Here is a 22,479-nt window from a genome sequence, read left to right as displayed (position 1 = left end):
GTCATACTGGACATTATGATAAACAGTAAATCAGAAATATAAAGCAGAAATATGGAGTGTCTGGAAGTTAATGTTCCAGTGGATAATAGTTTGCTATGCATCAAAGCCAAGTATTTTGGTCCTTTTTACTCAATATAGGGAATTCAACCTAACTTCTAAATTTTTTTTTAGTATTTATCCCTCAGAAAATACCTATTTTCAGTAATCTCAGATATTGCCCCTGTAAATGGAGTAATGAGAGCCTCTGGTACTTTAAAATACAAAGAACAAAGTGGAGCACATTGTGTTTCAGTTTTGTCCATGAATCCAGAGCAATTCCACAGCAGATTTAATCAGGGTTTACAATGTCTTAATCAACAGCAGATTTTGTCCCCTAACAATTTGGTAAATATCTCCAAATAGAATAATCTATTTCAGCCTGCTTACGTCTTATATTTGTTCAGACAGGTGACCTCTTCTATTTCTAACTGTAAAATGCAGATTAAGGCCTTTAAAGAAAGCCACAGTTTTGTAAATCAGTTTAAAGCATAAGAAAAGACCAAGACACCCTATCTTACATGACATCTGAGAACAATAAACAACCCCAGTCCTGAAATCTAGAATACCTAACAAGCTACATAACAAATCCCAAACAGTTTGAAAGTGCATAAAAGAATCACCGTCTTCAGAAAAAATGCTGAAATTCAGTCTCTTCAGTATAAAACAGAAAGATCAAAGGAGTAACTTATAGTTGTTTGTTTTTTTCAAAACCACCTTCATTTGGAATCAAGTTTAAAATGCGGTTGAGATGTGGGGCTTTACATTTTTCTTGCGTTGTCCTGTACGCGCCTAGTGGTCCTGAACGTTACTCAAATATTGCAACCAGCCTGTAGGATTTGGGCAATTAAAATCCAGCAAACACAGATCAAGAGTTAAATCTAGCTACCTTTAGTATTGACTCTGAGACCAGGATTTTTATAACTTTCTTCACTTTCAATGCTGCCCCTACAACAAACAGAAGAATGCCCACAAGTATAAATTTGGATGAAAGTGAAGTGCAAAAGCTCAGAAAGGAGAAGAAATAAAAATCAGAAAGTAGATTCTTTATATAAAGAAATAAAATAGACAAACTGCAGAATGAGAGTAGTATAGAAGAATAACACAGGGATGTATTTTTGGCCAGATAGCTTCTAAAGTGTTCACATACCCTCAGGAGAAAAATCTAGCACTAAGACAATAATCACAAACAACATTAACTTCTACTACCACAGTTCTGTTGGAAAGTAAGGAATTAAATTGTCTGGAACTACCCCAGAGTCCAAACAATTGGCCATAGGTATTAAATAAATGCTTAAATAAAACCTCCAGCACACATTCTACCCTGCTGAAAGGGGAAAGGAAATGCACTTGGTGAGCACCCTCCTTACCACTCCCAGCTAGCAAAGAGAAACTATCCCTCTGGAAAAGAGGTAATAGCAGAAAAGACATTTTTCAGCTAAGGGAAAAGCCCATATTTGCCATGCAGCTAAAAAAAAAGAAAGAAAGATATAGTAAAAAAGATGACTGACTTGATTAGAGTATTGTCTCAAAACTGATATGGGAAACATCTTGAGTCAGTGCATTACGTATTAAGAAAACGAACAAAAAGATGAATACACCCTTGAACTAAAAAAATAGCTATTATAATTTATCTCTTATTTACACAAGATCTGATTCAGCTTTCAGAATTTAGTTTTCAAGGATCAGGTCAATATTGAATAATTAGCAATTACATGTCTCCAAGTCATATTAGTATGCAACCCTTACTACTATTGCAGACAAATGCACCACAATTATTAATTCAATTACCCTCAGAACATCTTTCTGAGGAACAGACCTATTATTAGTTTAATACTCTATATGATTTTATTATCTTTGGAGAACTAAGGCAGAGAGACTAAGAAATTTATTCAAGGTTTCTAGAGAACCAGGCAGAGCCCAGATCAGACGGCTTGCCCATTGCCTAATCTACTTAAATATTTTAAAATCTACATCACCACACATTTCAAACACCTTATTGAAAATACTGAAACTATATGTAGATTTGTCACTTTAAAACACATAACAAACCCAATACCAATGTTATCGTATCTCAGCACTGTATCAGATGAGATATATCATAAAACGCTGTTCTTTTGTCATGACTATAATATCCAGACCCCTTTACATATACAGCTTCATATAAATAACTATAAAAGCAAGCTTTCAAAAAGTGATGTACTGGTCTTTCTTACTATAGCAAGGAGCAGTTATGCAGCCTACCTCCAACCCTTCCTCCATCCACCCAGGTATCACCAGGGAAGCCCCCAGACACCCCGGCACTGCTCTCCCCTCCCAGCAGCCGCCACCCCTGCCACACCCACACTGACACCCACCCCCGAGCAGAAGCACCCTGGTTCCCTGCACCTGGCGGTGTGGCTGATGAGCTGCAGCAGAGGCATCTCCACCCTCCACCAGCTGCAAGCTAAACCCTGTTGTCAGGTTTTTAAAGCACCATCTGTAATGGATTAATAGTGGTTTTAAATTATGGCATCTCCCAACCCTCTTCTGAATGCTTTAAAATTTTATTTTTTATTCTTTTCTGTTTTTTCTTGTTCTTTTAGGGGTTTTTTGGGGGGTTATATCTTTACTCCTTGAGACGGTACCTTTATCAATATTGAGCTCCTCAAGACTAGAAGGTTTTTTCATTCTTTGTCCATTAAATGCCATGGACAGCAACAACATAATACTTCCTACATCGACTGTTCTGGCATTTGAGCTATTGAATAAAACACATATTTAAAACACAGCATAGAAGCATGGAAAGAGCTAAGAGCTCAAATATCTTTAAAATACAGTGAGATTATGCACATAACTCCTTTCAAATCACAGGACTGAAGAGTGGGATACAGGAGAGTGTTTATCTGTTTGATGCTGAACATACTCCGACGTACCAGTAAGGACCCAACACATGGGATCGGGGGGTTGCTCTGGATCCATTTCAATGTACTGCAGAAAAACTGAACCTCTTCCACTAATAACATGAAAAAAGCATGCCCTAAATCGAAAACAATCACAAAAAGAGGACATGGTACATACATAACATACTTAACAAAACTTGGATGAAAAGACAGATTCTGGGTTTTATTTAGAAATCCTTGATTCTGTTGGTTTAAATCAAATTCTTAATGTTATTTTAACTTAGCCACTTACACATTAAAAATACAGTTTCTCCAAAGGTTTTTGTTACAGAGATTCACAAAAATTGGGAGGTACATAAAACTTTTTTTAGACCTAGTACACTTATTGCCTCTGCCGAGCTGAACTATCTTGTATGATGAAGGACCACAAACAGCTTTAACAAGCTATTGAGACTTTTCAACTAATACCCGCGTGTCGATTCTGGCTTGCAAGGCACCGGGGAGCAGCCTGCCAAGAGCACTGGCCTCTGCCCCGCTCCCAAAGCCCGTGGGACATGCCGCCTAGCAGGGGGGGGAGCGGCACAGCAAAGAGCTCATCAGTGGGCAAGCCCGCGGGGTCAGCAAGGCAGTGGACTGGACGCTCAGCTGAAGCCCCAGCGCTGGGCTCCAGCAGCGGGCAGCTCTATGCGACGGAGCCAGGTCAGGGCAGCACTTCTTTGCAATACCCAGCGTGAAGCCCTTGGCGGATTCTCCCTTTTTAGGTGCCAATCTGCCTGGAAGGAATGGGGGAGGAAGCAAAGATCCTCTCTGGAGATGGGCAGAAAGAACGGTGGGGAGGCAGTTGTCCCAGGGCTAAGGGCGCAACTCCCCTCCGTCTCCCATGGGGCTGGAATCATCTCCCTGGGGAGTGCAACGTCCCTCCCTTTCCTCACAAGATGAAAGGCTCGTACCTTTCCCTCCGGAGTCAGGGTTAGGGCACCAGCTCCAGGCCTCTTCCATCTCCTAGGCTGGGCTGCAGCACACTCTTCCCGTGCATCAGAGCCAGGGCTCCAAAGGCAGGACATCTCCAGTTCCCAGTGAAACTTCCCAGCTCTTACATTATATGCTAACCTTCTTAAAAAACAGCTGAAGAGTCCTATGCTAGGATATGTAATCTGAAAAGATGGAAATTCTCATGCAGCAACACAAGCACTGCAGACTGACAAATCTTTGTAGCCTGTTAAGCAACTGGATGGAATTACTCAGCACTGTCTTCCACTCCTACCTCTTTTTTCCCTCTTTCCTCACTTTTCTTTGCTGGCCAGATTATTCATTATGTTTATAATAAGTTATTACAGAAATACTTTGCAAACCTTTCTGAAAAACAAAACAATCCAAAATTTCCTTGTTTCATAAACAGTTCTAAGACAGAAACAAATTAAAGGCATTGCTTGCGGACAGCTTTAGTAAGCAAAAATCAATTACAAACCTTTAAAACACAGCTCTAACACGCAGAAATGCAAGATCTACAATCAGTCGATTGGCGATTCTCCTACGAGAGAAACGCAAAATATTCTACGCTGTACTGTGAACTTGATAATACTGATATGAAATTGCCCTGAGTAGTTGATATTGGCACACGAAAATAAAGCAAAGCTCAGCAAGACACATGAGATTCATGCATTTCCAATGTGACTCCAACCAGCAGAGCATAAATCAGCACGGGCATGTAATTCTTGGCTGTCTTGTTTGACATAAGTGAAGCAGAAATCATGTGTTGTTGCAGGTGCTTTGCAAGCAAACATGACGCCCAGCTGATTGTTAACAGATGACCTTTTTGCAAAGGAAAATGAGCTGAAGGAAGATCTCCAAGCTGACTAATAAAAAACCCCAGGTGGAAGTAGTTATGACCATCCCTGGGCTGGAGTAGTCGGAAGCTATTGCGTTGTTAGGATGGCACTGGGAACAGGCTGCTCTTAGGGGAACTAGGAGCAGGCTCGGGAAGCATTTCTGGGAATGGCAGCCAATTCCAGCCGGGCCAGTCACTGGGCTGCTCAGCATGGGCAGCTCTATTTGCCTCAAGCGTTGTAAGAAATTTCTATCTCACCCTGAAAGTTACAGAACACCTGCAATTTATGCTGAGAAAACTGCAGTTTCTAGCCCCTCAAAGCCAAATTCTAAGGTTATATGACCTATAATATTGTTAATCAAATTGATTACTTCATTTTCCAAACGTAAGGGTTTCTTGTTTCTTATAAAAAGCCCCAAATGTGTAAAATACTTTATAGGACTTAAAGATGGAGCCTCTCTGCTACAGGTCCCTTTTGCTTTTGAAGACATGTTTTACATAAAATTCAAAGCGTTCAGAGCAGTCAAACAGCCCTTGCAATGTGCAGGTTAGAGCAGCAAGGGGGAAAAAAAGGGTCAGAAAAAATATTTGTAAAGTCATCCATACTTTATAATAACATTTAAACATTTGATTTAGAAAGTAATTACCGCAAATTCAACAGATAGATAGGCTCTTCATAACAGAAAAATATAAAAAAATAAATTTAAAGAGGGATCCTTGACTTGCAGACCTGAGTGAATCATCTTGGTTGGGGTTTCTCCCCCCTCTTTTCTGCTGCCCCTCTGAAAAACTCCTGTGTAAATCATGCATTGCAGGGCCACCCTCCCTAACTGCAGGCTGTTTTCAGGGGACAGCCGTAGATGTAGCTGCCAGCCCAAGGGGAAAAAAAAATTAAAAAGGCTATAGAGACACAGAGGCTAGGCTGTTCTTGGATTTGACCAGAAATTGCCTCTCAGCAGTGACACACAACACTGTTTTCAGGCAAAACATGAATAAACATATGCATAAACTTTTGACCCAGAGCAATGCCACACTAGTTCTGTGATCCATCAGATCTTAGAAGATAAACATGATGAGATGTGGTCGGCTCTTGCTAGGAAGGCTTCCGAACAGGAACTTAAAAGCTGCGACTAGTCGGCGACTGAGTAGATGGCACTCTTCTCGCTGTGCATAACCCCTGTCCAGCAATGTGGCAGGGAGCACTTGCATTTAGTCCGACAGATAAAACTAAACTGAGAAAGACTGATCAGAAAACAAGGATTCTGCTTCAAAAAAAATTTTGAAGGGTTGGCATTTTGTTTCATTTTGTGCTTTTTAAAAATAAAACGGAGAAGAAAGAAGGAAATCTTTCAAATACTAGTTGAGGAATTCCTACCCAAGTTAGCCCTCCACCAAGGGTCACTGGAGATTCCTGTACAGACCTGCTCCACAGGACGGTCTCTGAGACAGTTCAGGAGCCCATTCAGGTTACCTGCTTGCAAGTGTGTATTTGGGGACAGCTTTATCGTGCCCTATCTAACATTCCCTGAAGGAAGGCTCAGGTCCCCCACCACCTAGATAGCTATCCACTACTCACGCGTCTGTTTTGGGATGTGGTTGGGCCCAGCACTCTGTGCTATCCCATCCTGATGACAGTGGGAGACACACACATGCACGAGAAAAAAATTGGTATTCTCCAGCGCAGGATGACCCCAGCACCCTTCCAACACAGGTATTTTCATCTCCTGCCACGAGGACACGCAGTGTGCCTGAACAGCCCGATTGCTGGCTGAATTCAGGCCAGCAAAGAGCTGGTGATGGTCCTGGGAGGGGAATGATCCCAGTGCTATTCTGTCAAGTACAGCCTGGGGCTTTTCGTTACAGGAGTATGGATTGTTAACTCTGGTGCCTGAGCCAAAGTCCCGCTCCTCTCAGCTATCCCCTGGTGACATTGGCTGCACAGAACATTACACATTTTCTGTACCCAATTCTTACGTGGTATCGCCATGCAATTAGAACCAGCTGCCCTTTTTTAGGCTGGAGACATCAGCTTGTCAAGGTTTCCTTTGTCCTTAGTCCTACAAACAACTGCACCTGTAAAAAGCCTCGATGAACTAATAACGCAAAAGCAGGGCAACAGTGTGCTCATGATCAACTTCAGGACCAAAGCCCTACCAGACTAACTGCATAATGGAAGGTGCTGAACAGCCAACAGTACTGCGTGGCTGTAAAGAGGAGACATGAGTTTTTTCATCAGTTCAGGTGTCCGTGATGTGCTGCACTAGCTTGCACCAGTTTTATTTAAAGCACCCAGAAGTACTGTGATACATAAAAAGGGGATTAAAAAAAGGATCGCAGAACCTCCACCGGATGTCATCCTTAATGTAACGCAACTCCTTTCTCCTGAAAAATGAGGGTGGATTCACCGCGACCTAAGTCTTGTTGCTTGTAAAAAGTAAAATCCTACCCTGCTCTCTCACTGATAGTCTCTTTAACTCTGCCCAGGCCCCAGGCACGGAAAGAGGAGGACACGGAGACCTTCCAGAGGATCCCAACGGTGAAACGTGCTCCACCAGCTCAGGCAGACATACCCCCAAGCCGGTAAGTGCCAGGGAGTCCCCCCGCCCTCTCCTTCGTGCCAGCCTCTCCAAGGGGAGCGGGAGGGAAGAGTTTCCAGTCAGAAACGAGAAACCGGTGTCGAAGCAAAGGAGGTGAAAGCATGAAGAGGGACCAACAGCTCTCCACAGAGGGAGAAAAGCACAGAGCAATGAAGTATAACCGTTGGGGTAACTGCAACTGAAACGGCCTTAACGGGGCCCTGCCTAGGACTGCCAGACGTCCTCGTAACATCAGGACACCCTCACTTCTCTGCGATTCCTCAGGAATTTGGAGGGCTGTCATCGGACAACTCTAAACCCTAGCCCTAACTTTTTGCAAGTTGTGCTAAATCTAGGATTCTGCCAATAACCCCACCCAGTTTGGGTCAAAAGATGGCAACATCAGGGCTCTGGAAGAAGCCACCACCCAGCGAAGCCGATCTGAAGTCCCCAGCACTGTGAGAAGTGAGATGTTCCCACTGGGTTTTTAATGAGTATTTTGTCCGTGTCACTCGGCAAACCAAACTTTGCCAGTGGTAACATTTATTAGGACTTCTCATATTTCCACAACAAATGAGGAGTATTTAAAATCAAAAAGAAAAGGGGGAAAAAAACCCACCCCAAAAAAACCCCACACAAATTATTTATAATTCGTCATTCGTCAGGCAGCGGCTTTAACAGGCCGGAATAATTTAATAAATGTATCCTACAGTGTGGCTGATGTACCTACATGTCCAATGAGTGCTGCAAACAAACATAAATATCTCATTAAAATATATAAATGTATATTACTTTGGTTTCCTACACTTTACCACTTCCAATACATTTCTGAAATGCATTCTATTTTAGGAGACAACACTCCATCACACTCTCCTCTGTACAGACCTTTGCATGCTTGTGCTTCTTTGTTATTGACAAAGCTTCTGCTTTACACGGGATTTGTCATAGAATTTAAAATAAATACCTACAAAAATATTTTACTCAAGCAATCAATAGAAATCCTCACTGAACACGAGAGGGTTTTTTGCAGTTTGTGTGCCTTTACTTGGACGCAGTACTGCTTGCATAGACTTGCATAGACTTTTAAATTACATTGCAGGCTTCTTCACTCTGTTATTGATTGATCTGAGATTTTCAGCAAGACATTTCACCGCCGTGCGGTTCTCTCTCTTCCTACCTATCCGCTGTGTCTAATTAGTCCTTATAAACCCTTTGGGGCAGCAACTGTTTCTCACTGCCAGCTTGTAGTACCTGTCTCCACGGGATCTGATTTCAGGTGTCTTGATGCACTAATAATCACATTCATGTTTTAAGAAATTTTAAAGAATAAAAAGAAAAAACAAAGCAATTGCACTGGAGAAATACAGTGCCAGTTCTATTGGTAAACCATACATATTTACATAGACACTTTCTTTCTAAAAAGCTAGACAGGCTTTAAATAACATAAAAAAACCCCATAAAAAGACAGCACACTTGATGAAAATATAATCACTACCACTGTGAAACTCAGCGATTTCCTAAGAGTTTTTAAGAACAACACCTCATAGCCTAGATCAGGAGACCAAAGACGCAAGGAAGTTTTACGCCGTCCCGGCTTCCCGCACTGAAATTCACAGAGGTTGGTGAGGACACCAAGGGTAACTCCCTGTTGGGGGAGTCTGAATAAGCTCTTTTTATAAAGGATTTTTAGAATCTGGAAGCTATTCAGACAGTTTAATAACCAGAATAATATTAGTGTCTAGAGGGAGACATGTGAAGACTTCTGTTTTAATGTCTCAACTGCAAATCTCGTTCCAGCAGCATCCTCCTCACTAGCTGGCCAACAGCATGCAGATACAGAGGAAGGAATTCTGCAGCTCAGTGCAAACAGTTTCTACAGCAATTGGTGAGAAAGTTGCTTACTACTTACTAGAAGTCTACTTAGTATCAACCTGGAAGAACACTATTGGATCTGCTACATTTCCTAAGAGAAACTGATACTGCTCCATTCACATGTAGGAGGTGCTTTCTTAGGTATGCAAAAAAACCCCTTCAGTTTCTCCAACTTTTACATTCAGAAACACTAATTTTATTACCCTTAAAACACACACACAGACATGAATCCCTATCAAGGCAAAGCAGCTGTTATACTTCTGCAAGTCAGATTAACTGTACACAAACCCCTACAATATTTCACACATATTTAAAGGAGACATTTTTAAATTTTATGGGTTCATCTGTTCTGAAGAGTATTTCAGTACATAAGTACCACAGGCATAACATAAAAACACAACAAAAATATGAATCCAGAAGACCTTTTAATTAATATTTTAATTACTGACTTCTAATTTTAATTAAGAAAACCCAACATCTTGATTTTACTTTATTTTCCCAACAAAACCTCCAGTGCTGTGACGCATTCTTTTCCTGAAATCTTTTATGCTATTTTTACTGGAAAATGACCAAACAGAGTGAGTGTTGAAAAAGCTCTTTTTACTGGCTTATCAGAAATTCCAGTAATTCTTCTAGAAGTTTACAGGGGGAAAATGTTCTTCCACAAGTAAATGGAGCAGATAAAAAGAAAACACTAAATTGTTCGGGTAGTATATTCTCTGTATTCAGTATAGCTAAGGATTTTTGAACAGGCTTCACTAGAAGTAACTGTAATGGAAAGACCATGAGACAACAGACCAGTGCTACCAATAATAGAAGCTCCACATTAGTCATAACTGGGGATTTTCTCTTAAATCCTATTGCTCGACTTTTATCCACTTTACAGCTTCTATCACCAAGACTGAAATATTGACAATTTGAGTTACAGATCCTGTGTTTAAAATGATACAGAATGTTTCCAATAACTATGACCAAGACAGTCATTATGGCTGACTCCGAATTTAATGTGAATACTTACATTGCCATAGAAACTAGAGACTCCCAACTTGAAATTGTCATGCTAGTTGCTATAACAAAAAGGAAGTTCCTCTCACCAAAAGCTTTCAGACTTTATGTATGAGACAACAGGCGGATATAACAAACCCACACAGAAAGAGACATCAGAAATACCAGCAAAAACAATCACTGCCAATATAATGAAGAGGAGTCACAGCACACCACCTAGCACTGTCAGGTGCAGAGCAGGCATCTCAGAGGAACTGAGCTTCAAGGACAGTTTTGCAAAAGAATAGTGTAGTGGCTGTGCAGGAAACTTGGGGGGTAATTCCACTTTACCTAACCAAAGCACATGGTAGTTTAAACTGGAAAAGTGTTCACCTCCTGCCTCGGTCTGCTACCAGAGTTGAGCAGCTGCTGCCTCTCCCCTCCGCGAGGACTGCACTGCAAGGCTGGCAGCACCCAGGTGCTCTATTACCTTACCAAGTTTGCAACAGAATGCTGCAACACTATGAAATATAAAATGCTGTTCTTATAAAAATACAATGACAGAGAATTAAAATATAATGGGATTAATCCTTGTTTATACTGACGTACCATTTTGGAAGTGTAAGAGAGGCTTATGTGACATTTATTAATGCAGATTTAGCACAAAGGACTTAGTAAGGAAATAATAGAAACTAACACAGCCATTTCATTTAATACTAGTTAAAGAACCAGCCAGGTGAATTAACACGTTAGAAACTATTCAATATCACTCATACGGGTTACAAAAATAAACCTTTCCTCAGTTTTCAATCTGAGTTTAAAATCAAGCAAACAAAAAACGTGTGTGTTGTAAGAACTTACAGGTGAAACAGATGTCCTGGAATGAGACTGATGTCCTAATTTTGTTCCCTTTCAGCTTCTGTAGCACGAGTTAGGTGTGGTTTTATAAAACAAATATATTTTACTGAAATAGGCAGATTAATTCATGATTGCCATAAGGAAACAAAGCTGGGAGAATTTTTTTTTTATTTAAAAAAAACACAAAACATGAAATGTGCAATTTAACAAATCATATTCCACATTTCATTTTGACAAATGCAAGGACAACGTGAGATCCGAAGATACCAAGATTAAATAGGTAAGTAATAAAAGACAACTTGTACCTGTTTCCAGGAAGGATTTCCACTCTGGAATACTAATGCTACATTAACACAGCTACACAATTTACTTGCTAGTATACAGTGTAGAAAATTTTGCTTATTCTAGTCCTACTGTTATTTTCCAGCTGTTCTACTATTCATAGCAAATCTACCAGCACCGCTCATAACTGTAAAAACTATTTTTTTTTTCCTTTTTTTTCTGCATACTGAGGACACAATATTTCTTCTAGTCTGTGTTTTTAAAAACAAAAAACCAAACTCGCTATGACTCTGCCGATAGTGAGTGATCTCAATTTTGTCGTCAGTGTCTGACCCAACAGACTTCCAAAGGAAAACCCTGGCCCCCACTGTGATAATCTGGGGACTCTGTGAACAATTTAATAATTCTGGATAATTCAATGAAATGACTGCCATCACTGGCTATAGAGACTACCATATGTTGTCAAGGCTGTGTCACGTATCTCCCAGACCAGGGACAATGGGAGATTGTTATACCAGGCTTGCTCCCATCAGAACAGGAATGATCTGGAATCACGGAATGCCAAAATTTTGGGTCAAAACAAGTTTCTGCATGCTTTCTGAAGTAAATTCGAACATAGAGGACAGAAATATCTTCCTGGTCAGAATAAACTAGTTGGTGCTAATGCCAGACCTGAAAGATGCATTACTTGAAAGTGTCAGGGTGAATTCCAGGGACACAGGAAGCCCTGAACAAGGATGCTTCCGCAGCAGAAAAGCTGTAGAACAGGCAAGAAAGGACACTGGTGGCAGATAGGGCTCCATGGTTTGTAAGAAAGTATTGGGGGAAGCTCCTTGAAGTACACTGATCTCAGCCAAGGGTCAGAAAAATGTAATATATAAATGTAAGCAGGTATTCTTTCTCTTACGGATTTTTTCTGCTAGTGGACATAGCCACTCTGTTTTGTCTGCAAACCATGAAACACATGCAAGCTTGGTTTTTTCTTCTATTTTCACATGGTCTTGGACACCTGAACTGTAAACCTTGCTTCCCAATGTCGGAGGTCTGAAAAGAAAGGTGCAGAAGTTACTTAGTGTTTGTTGGCCAGCACTACTTCTGAAGGTCAAGGACACCACAACTGTTTTGGTACCAGAGAAGGAGGATGTGGAAAGTGAGCCAGGGAGGTCAAGGTGCCACCTCAGCAGCAAGGGACACAGCATGCAGTTCTGGCGTGATGGTAACTAAACACTACCTGGTAAATCTCCATTTTTTGTAGGACTGTCACACACACGCAAAAGTCATCCTACACAACTATGTGTCATCCAACACAAATATGTGTTTCTCCTCCATTTCTCAGGGGGCATCATTGTTTCACCCTACTTTGGTGAGAACTTGGGACAGAAACATAGATGCATTGAGAACAATTTGTGATTTCAGCTAAAGAAGACGGAATACAATTTTTTCATTGGAGTGAGTCAATTGTGGGTATTTTAGAGCGCCAGCTTTAGCCCAGCATGAGATTTCAACATATTTTGAGGAACTAAGACAGACCTAGGAAATGCACGTTCCCTGTGCTGATTTTCCCTGTGCTGAAGAAATCTCCCCAGGGCTGTACAGTGTCTCTTGAATATGACAGAACATGTGATCTCTAAAACCAGAAATACTTTAGTTTAATAATCTCTGAATTTTTTCTTGTGTTTTTCTCTCCCACGTTTTACTTTCTCCATTCTGTTCCTTGTCTTACTTTCATTCGTCTTGAGTTCATGCATTGTGGAAGTAATCAAAGACATACAGGAGAAACAGCTGAAGCTGATAAGCAGAGTGAAACAGCATTATTCATATATTGCTAATCATAACCTATGTATGAACAAGAAGACACCTGGAACTGCTGTGTTGACAGCAACATACCTTTTGATTAAGCTGTCTGGATCCTAGCAATCTGCATGTGCTGACTGAGAGTTCAGAAATAATGCATTTATGGTTCATTTACACACTGTAAAAAGAGTAAATACATGGCAGATATACACAAAAAACAGCCTTCTGTCAACTCAGCTTCTAGTGAAGAGTCCAAATTATGGATAGGAGGTTTGAAGAAATGAGACTTTTTAGGCTAATGTTAAAAGAACATTCAAACCATAAATACTGCTTTAGAGATTACCAGTTACCAGTGAGGATTTTTGTCCAGTTTAGGAATGCTAGATAAAGTTCATTTTTGTTAAAGTCCTTTGCTCTCTTCCTTTTCTCTTGCTTCTGTCTGCCATTATACTTTCCATTGTGGTAGTTTCAGCCTACAGTGAAAAAGCTATACAAATGGCCAGCAAAACTATTAACACCTTCTTACTGGATAGATTTCCATGAGGTTGAAAGTAAGCTGATTTGTAACAAACTAGGTGTGCTGAAGAGGTACTGTTGGGATCACAGCCCCTGCGATTTTAGAAAATTCAGTTAAGGCCAGCATTGCAATGACATTCAGCAACAAAAACCAAAGATAGGCACTTTGCTACTGAAATCAATACCTTCAAACTCTGTGCTATAGACTGCACCTGCTTGGGTAGGCATCTAGTCATTCTAAAGTTTATGATCATTTTACTTCCTACTGCAGAATACTGTGCCATACTGCACATTGCTTAGCCACCAGAGTGGACGGCTTCATTGTAACTATCATATATATATATGCATCAAAACTTGTATGAAAAGCATTCTAGATTAGTATTGTAGCCCATAAATATCATTATATTATTGTGTTGCGATACTACACAAAGTCTTACAAACTCTCAATCTAGAGATAAAAAGTCCTACCCATAGCTCTCTCTCAAAAAAAAATACAGATGTACATGTATACTCATACATTCATAAACACATATTATATGTATGGAAGAAAAAAAATACTTCCAGGATGTTAACACAGTCAAGCAATAGCACTATGTTCTTCGACCCTTGCCTTGATGCTCTCCAGCGAAAAAAGTTTTCCCTTTTTTTTTTATTTGTTTATACCACTATGAGGAAGAGAACAAGAAACATCTGCTTCTACAACTACTGCAGCACTTTCCTCTCCATCACCCTTTCTAAATCACAGTTATGACCACCTCCTCACATAAATCCCTTCCGAAGGAGCACTTTTTCCATGTATACACCACCTCTAGTATACAAAAAAATGTAGATGAATAATTTATCAACTCTTTCATGTCATGAAAGGAGCTCCTCATCTACAAGGAGCAAGGAGAAGATCATGAACACTGAAAGCAAAAGCTCAGAATCTGTATCTTTCATGAAATGCTGAATTAATGCAGGTGAGGTTATAGGATGCACAAACTAAGTCAGACACAATTTTACCCCCTCATACCTGTACTTTCCTTTGGTGTCAACAGTATCAACAGATGGACAGGTGTTAGTGTGAGATGAAACATATGCGACTCAACAGAACTAAGCAGAGCACTCTCAATTATTTCATTTCTTCAAGGAAATGATGCACTAACAAAGTCATGGCCCCATCCTTTAATGGCACATTTGTAATTCTCAGAGAAGGAAAAAGGCTGATGAATATAATTCTACTTCCAGTGAACACACAGAGTTCCTGACATGAAACATCACAATCTCTCTAGAGGAGCTGAAAAATAAATCACCAGCTACATGAGTCAGAAGTCAGCTTCAATGGTCTTTAAATTAAGATGGACAAGCATAAGAATGACATAAAGTAATGCTAAAAAGAGAACTCTGAATTTAATTTCTAAAGTTAGTAAAATCCTAAGGAGCACCAGTTAGGAAAAAGGAGTAGGTCTGAAGTACAGTTTATTTTCAAAGAGTATCTTTGCATTATATACCAGAAGGGCAGCCATGCAGATTTTCATAGTTCTTTGGGTTTGGTTTTTGCAAGACCCTTGTGATCTTCTGTATTCGGGAAAATCATGCAGCTTTCTATTGTAAAATATTGTTCTTTATATTAGTGAAAATAAATTTATCCAACATTCACATCTTGGAAGACATTATATATTGATACCCAGGAAGGAAAAACACAAAAAGACAATCTGTATGCACAGAGTATTTTAATGAACGTAGAAGAGAATTATTGATGGATTTAAATAATCAAAGAAATTTCTTAAAAACATAACTATACATAGGAATATGTGTATGAAAAAGTCTGTAGGAAAACAGTAACATTTTCACTAGCTGACATGGTATTTACATGTGCAGGGAAAAACTTTGGAAAACTAAAACATTCCTGTACTTATCTGTCAAAAGGCTTGTCACAGACTTTTAAAGAGAAGAAAATTTAACTGCAAGCCAGGTTTTAATTGCAAAACTCATGGATGAACTCATGAAGGAAAAAAAAAACAAAAAAAACCAAAACATGCTACAAGGCTAGTAAATCTCTGAACCACAAATAACTGGATGCTGGGACAGTACTGTCCTGTCCCTTTACTCTTCGCTGGGAAACCGCTGTCACCACTACCAGGAGTAGGACATGGGGAATGTGGACCTGCAGTCTGCCCAAACACGGCCACTCTTGTGTCCATCCTAATGAGGGTCCAAATCTTCTGACTGGGAAAGTGTTTGCAAATATGCCCAAGGCCATCTATAATCAGCAAAACATTTTAGCATATAATTACTCCTAAGGTAAATGATTAGACTGAGGAAGTAAAACTGGTTTTAAGGCCCTGCTTACATTATGTGCACTAAATGCCTTTTTGCATAAGGACCTAAAGCATTATGGGTTGAAGCTTAAAGTCTGACGATTTAGAATCAAATCAGAGACATTAGAAAGTGTCAATATAAAGCATCAGTGTTATTCAATTCAACTACTAGTTTCATATGGTCATACAACTAAATACTTCTAAAACTGAATTAAATTGTTCAGTTAGTCAGATCACCTGGTTACTTAGTATGTCCAAACCATTTTCCTTGAGGAAGAGATGTGTCAGGCTCCAGGACAAAATCTGCTGCAATGCTCCCGAGTTCGTAAATCCATGTTTTCAGACCGTTCATTGGGATTCTGCTGAGTGCATCTGTGGAAGTTTATAACTCTATGCAAAGAATAAAGATCACGGTTTATGCAGTACCACTGAGTGGGGTGTTCCTACCACCCTTCAAACTAAAACCAAAGCTGTATTGGAGTCTGTGCACGTCATGGACCTGTGTCGCCTACTGATGGGAATTACTGGAGAAAGATACTGCGGATCTGAGACAGCAGTAATGAACAGAGAGTGAACTGGAGACAACATTGCTCCTCACATGACTCTTCCCCATGTGATTACTTATCCAAATTAGGACGCCTTTCCTTAACACATTGCTACATTTACAACTACGCATCTGTGGGAAGAAGAGAGTACTTAATCTAAAATGTTCTGCAAGTAAAAACAATCACATTTGAAATTCAGAAGTATTTCTTTCAGAAACAGTAATGCTTTTCTCTTCACCAGAGTGAGTAGAAGGCCAGAATGCGTAACATTTGCAAATACGCCCAACTAATTTGACTGCTGTACAAAATTCTCCCGTTGAAAGGGTATATATTCAAAAAAGCATAGGACTTCACAGAGGAAATCCTGTCGTCTTCATTTGATGTCAAGGACAGCTTTGCCATTGACTTCATCTGGGCCAAGATTTCACCCCATGTGTTTTAAGAGAATCTCTGTGATTCTGCCAACAGTAGCACAGTAAATGGCTGGCAAAAAAGACTAACAAAAAAACCAAACAGGAAATAGTCTCCAAGGAATACTTCTCTGCGAACTCTTACAATTAGGATTAAAATAATAATAATAATAATAATAATAATAATAATAATAATAATAATAATAATAATAATAATGATGGTTCTTACAATCTTTTCTCCCCATGCAAAACCTGGAAATAATTTCCTGCATTAAAACCTTATTTATTGGGTGTCATACTTCGGAGGGCTCTATGTCGGATCATATCATTAAAGTGCTGATTAGTTTCTCATGATGTTTACTCCTCCTGATGATATACAGCAACTCCTACATTGTATGATTGTTATTTCTAAGTCAATATTTTTAGCTCAAGATGTTCAGCTGACGTAAAACAGCAATATTCCATCGGACTTGTTTTAAAGAAGTATTTCACCTCGTAATTTGATAAAAGATGAAGTATTTCATTATTTCGAAGAGGGGGGTGTTTAATCAAACACAACGTAATGAAAAATCATGAAAGCACCTTTATTTTCCATACTTCAAAAGAGCCAGTTCCTGTAAACTGAATTAGCCATTCCCTGATTTCATCTACAAGTGAATTTTCACTGCTGAATTATCAAAACTTTCGAATGAGAGAAATACTCATGGTCTCTTAAGCATCCCATTATAAATAGTCCTGCCCTGCCTCCACATTTTTCTCTCCAACTTCATTCCGAGGCAGCACTGAAGAAGCAGCTACAGTCACATGGTGCATTCAAGGTCATGCTACTCTAATTTACAGAGATATCGTTGATAAATTATGCGGAAACAATGATAATGGACTCATTAACCTTGTTCCAGCACACTAAAGGTGTTTTATAATTAAAAGGAGAACAAAAGTTACAAAAACGTATAAAGATTTTATTGCCCAGCTTTTTGTCTTCTACACACTGCTGCAAAGTACTGTTAGGGAATAGTAATTTGTTACTGTGAGTAACATAGATGCCTGCTGTCAGTGCTTTGTAACCAACGGCTGCAGAGATTAGTCTGAATTACACTGAAGGAGGACTCAGGTGGTAAAATACACAAACCATTGACCTTTTTTTTTAAAAATAGGAAGCTGGATCCAGAAGGTCTCTCCCTTTGGCGAAGTAAAGGATGCTGAAGCACAAGAAAGATCATTCCAGCCAGGAAGTCTCTCTCAGTTCAAGAATCTGTGCAAGAACTGTCATTTCCAAACACGCAGTCATCTGCCCAGTGCTTTGAGGACTCTCAGCAAAAGTGTAGTGTGTTAACATGCTGAAGTGAAACTCCTCAGAGAGATATATACATAAAAACTAGGCGGAACTTAGAATTCATCCTCTATGTCTCATTCAAGAAACTTGCAGTTATCCACGGACTAAAAGCCTGACTAATGTCCCTAATTCATGTATGACAGATATCTTCATTAAGGGTGCACACATTAATGAATCACTGGTGATTGCTTTGACTTAAAGAGAAATATTAGAAAAACAGTGAAGAGGTGGGACAGATACTGTTTCACAGAGTAAATGAACGTAACCTTAAATTGGCATTACTCTAAAGCATCTATAGGATTTCTGCAAAGAAAAAAGTTAGAATTTAAATAACTTAACTGACAATGTAGCCTCATCTTCTTGACACTTCCACTGCTGCTTCTTTTTTAATCCTGTGACAGTAAGACCACTCACACTAAAATTATTAATAAAAAGAAGAAACTACAGAGCAGGTTTCCTGGAGTTCACGTGTCCAGAGATGACACTATACTGCAAGACAGAATCCATCATACTCCTTTCTAATCTTCACTTATCACATAAACTATTGTGTCTCCCTGCATTGCCTAACTGTCAAGATACAATCTACAACATATTGCACAACTTACCCAAAAGGACAGATAGAAAAATTCCAGATCATATCTGTATTTAGAGGTCTGACCTTATGTAGATAACTGCATATATCATAAAGTACATTCTGAAGGCCTGAGTGAAAGTCAAATTCTTTCTACTGATTCTGTCGTGTTTGGATAAACTTATAATTGGCATATCTTTCAAGCATTCAGAAGTATCACAAATGCCACTCTAAGCAATAAACCGCCAATTACAATGAGGAAGTTAAATTACAAAATGATACCAAATGTCAGAAGAACTCCCCTGTATGTCCTCTGAGCAAAGGCTGCTGGCTATAGTTACAGAGCACAAGCGTCTCTGATGCACAGCATCAAAAATCTTCGCACCACAGAAACCCCCAAGTTTTCAACGGCTGAGCTTACTGCCCGGCTGAAGCGCGTACTTTAGCAATACGCGTACAGCCGTTGCACCACCCATGTCCAAGCAGCACCTACAGACTTGCTTCCCAGAGCAGCTCACAGCTCCTGTGCTTCAGAAATGTTGCTGGGGTAGCAGAAACCTCCTTACAAGCGTTCAGCTGCAGATAGCCCAACTCAGCATAGTTTAAAGAGGACAGAAACATGTAAACAGCATCTGTGGCGTCTCTTCTCTATTGACTTTCCTGGAGATGCATTAACCTATTACAGTACTTCAAAAATAAACAAGAGAAACAGAGGAGAGGCAAGAGTAGACCGTTCTCTCCCAAAAGTTTCTTCCTGCCTCTCCCTCCCACTTTCTCCGAGCTCCCCGCTCCCTAGGATCAGGCGATCGTTTTCACCAGGGATCAAATGAATGACTTTTCCGCTAATGACACTTACGGGATGCTAAAGCCGCCCGTAATGCCACCCGGGACCCGGTGCGCAGCGGCAAGCCCCTGTCCCCAGGCCAAGGCGCGCGGGGCGAAGCAGAGCCAAGGGCAAGCCCCGCTCCGCAGCCGTACCCGGCCGCTCCTCCCGCAGCAGCCGGAGGGGCGGCCGGTGCTGGCGGGGCGGCGGGGCGCGGCGGGCGGCGCCCCGGCCCCGTGCGGCGGATGGGGGATGCGGGGCGGGGCGGGGGGGGGGAGAGGCTGCCCGGCGGCGCTGCCGCCCCGCCGTCCCCTCCCGCGGCATGGCGAAGCGCTGTCACTGACGCACATTTAATTCGCCCGGCTGCGGGCACCGCGCAGCGCCGCTCGCATCCTCCCCCCGCCGGCGGGGAGGGGGCGGCTCCGGCGGGGAGGGGGAAAGTCAAACTGCAGCAACAAAGTTGCTCCCCCCGGCCCTGCCCCGGGCCCCCGGGGGGGCGGCGGAGGGGGGGCCCGTCCCCGCCTTACCTTGCTTGACGCACTTGAGCCGGATGGGGTCCTTGCAGTGCTTGATCACGGCCAGCACATCCCTGATGGTGAGCCCGGCCACGGGGGTCTCGTTCACCTCCAGCAGCAGCTCCTCCGGCACTAACTTGCTGCCGCCCTCATAGGCCACCTTGCCGGGCTTCACCTCCCCCAGGTAGGGGAACTGCCCGTTCTCGGCGCCCCCCTTCAGCTCGAAGCCCAGCTGCCCCTCCGGGTTCCTCACGATCACGATCTCGTGGACTCGGCTCGTCCAGTGGCTTTTCTTCTTCAAGCCCTTGGACATTGCCGTGGGGATGCTCTGCCCGACTCCCTCCCTGGATTCCGTGCTTCTTCCCTCCCACCCTCTCTTCCCCCCTCCCCGGGGCAGCCGGGCTCCTCCGGGGCAGGCTCGGGGCGGGCGGGGAGCGGCCGCCGCTGCTGCCGGCCGGCGGGAGGGAGGGCGCGGCGGCCCCGCGGGGCTCGGCAGCTGGGTCGGGGTGCGCTCTCTGCCCTCTCCGTCCGGCTTTAGCTGATATCCATGGCAGCCGCGGCGGCCGGGACCCTGCCAGTGCGTGGATGTACTAGTTGTAGAAAAACTGGCAGCGGGGAGGGAGGAGGGAGGGGACGGCCGCGGCGCGGGGAGGAGGAGGAGGAGGAGGAGGAGGAGGGGTGTCGGTGTCGGTGCCGGAGCGAGGCGGGCGCTGCCTCGCCGCTCCCGCCTCGCCTGACCCGGTAGTGAAGGCCGAGAGAGAGGCTGCCTGGCACGGCCGGCAGAAGGCGGAAAGCGGCCCCTGCGGGGGGGGCGGGAAGCGCCCGGCGGGGAGAGCGGCGACCCCCGGCCCGGCCCCCCCCCCTCGCCGCCCGGCCCCGGCCGAGAGGGGGCGCCCGGGGCCAAGATGGCGCGGGGAGCCGCGGCCGCCCCTCAGCTGGCTCCCCGGCTGCCTCGGGCGCCTCCCGGCCGGCCTCCCCCTCCGCCGGGGCGGGCTGAGCCCCCCGCCGTACCGCAGCGGCCGCGTGATCCGGCAGCGTCCTGAGCGTGTGCTGGGTGGCAGCCGCGTCAGTGGACCGCTGGAGTTCGGGAAGTCAGCCCGAGATGGAGAGGAAGAGGGATGCAGTGGTCCAGTAGCTCTGCTCGCGGCAGGGAAGCACCCAGCGACGGACCGGCTTCGGGCTGCGGCCGGAAAAACAAAAGACAGCCCTTTACCTCGAGGAGCTCGATGTTACAAACGTTGGCAGAGTGGTTTCCCTCCCTTCGGAGGTCTCACGCTTCGGTTTATTGAGTTCTACGTGGGCATAATTTTTAATGCTGGGTACCGTGGCCGCAGGAGACAGGAGCTAATAGCTCAGATGGGTGTTATACCCGGAGAGGGTATAACCAAGAGAGGGGTGGCAGTTTTTTCTATAAAATCAGCTTACCGTCGCCGCCAGATGCTCACCACCCTCACTCAGGTTGTCGTCCGCTCCTTGGCCTTAAACCCCAAAGGACCTTAGCGGCCAAAGACCGACATTTCCAACCTCCAGCGCCTCGCTCTGCCCAAGCGCTGGGATGGGTTTTGTTCAGCAGGTGACTGTAACCCGCTCCCCCTTTAATTAGTCCTGTCATATGCCTAACACGTGTGCAAGCAGTGGAGTGTAGCAGTTGGCACGTCTTTCTGAGAAGCTTGCCTTGCCTAAAAAAACAGTTTCCATCTGAAGGAGAGATTGACAAAATACAAGCAGAGCAACCTGCTGACTTCAAGAAGCGTAGTTCTTGTGCCTGAAGGATATGGGAGAGCAGGATGCGTGAAGGCAGGGGTCTGCAGGCAGGGTCCCGAGTGGGGGAAGGCAGGAGAAAGGTAGTGTGTGCTACAGCACGTGATTTAAAGCTGGTCAGATATTTTTAAAATTTCAATTAAAGTGACTCCGCAATGAAATTTTTCACAAATTGTATTCCTGTTTTCCCTCTAGGTTCCTATGGAAACGGGTTTTTATGCGATCATGCTTGGCTGTGCCTCCTTTACTTCTCCAATAACTTTTGAAGCTGTTGGGCAGTTTCGCCCAAATCTATCTCAAATATAATTAAATTATTTCATGAAAATAGGCAGCTGGGTAGGGCTGAGAGATCCTGTAAATGTCCCAAAGGCTGTAACATGAACTTGCCTCTTATTAAACAGTGTTTCACATGGTTGAGAGACCGTATAAATGTCTTGGTAATGAGAAAAGTTTCAATTACAGCTCATTATCAGCCTCAGTATAAGTCTGTGGGAAACCAGGTTTCTTCAGTTCGTGTTCTCCCAGAATTACTTGTTTAACGTCCTCGTGCCCTCAGAGGTAGAATGAGCACATGCAAGGGGGAAGAAAGCAAT

At 42.8% G+C, this 22,479-nt stretch overlaps 1 protein-coding gene across 1 annotated transcript in view; it reads right to left on the bottom strand.

Annotated features, from left to right (window-relative positions):
* The window catches only part of MAGI2 (membrane associated guanylate kinase, WW and PDZ domain containing 2), a 765,547-nt gene extending 745,109 nt beyond the window's left edge, over positions 1–20,438 (bottom strand). The window contains exon 1 of the mRNA XM_059815959.1: positions 20,138–20,438. Coding sequence (XP_059671942.1) covers positions 20,138–20,438 — 301 coding nt within the window. The remainder of the gene's footprint in view (positions 1–20,137) is intronic.
* Between the last annotated feature and the right edge of the window lie 2,041 nt (positions 20,439–22,479).

The sequence above is a fragment of the Gavia stellata genome, chromosome 4, assembly GCF_030936135.1.
Source record: "Gavia stellata isolate bGavSte3 chromosome 4, bGavSte3.hap2, whole genome shotgun sequence".
In the NCBI taxonomy this organism is placed as follows: domain Eukaryota; kingdom Metazoa; phylum Chordata; class Aves; order Gaviiformes; family Gaviidae; genus Gavia; species Gavia stellata.
The sequence above is the reverse complement of the archived record's forward strand: the minus strand, read 5'-3'. Positions and strand labels throughout refer to the sequence as shown.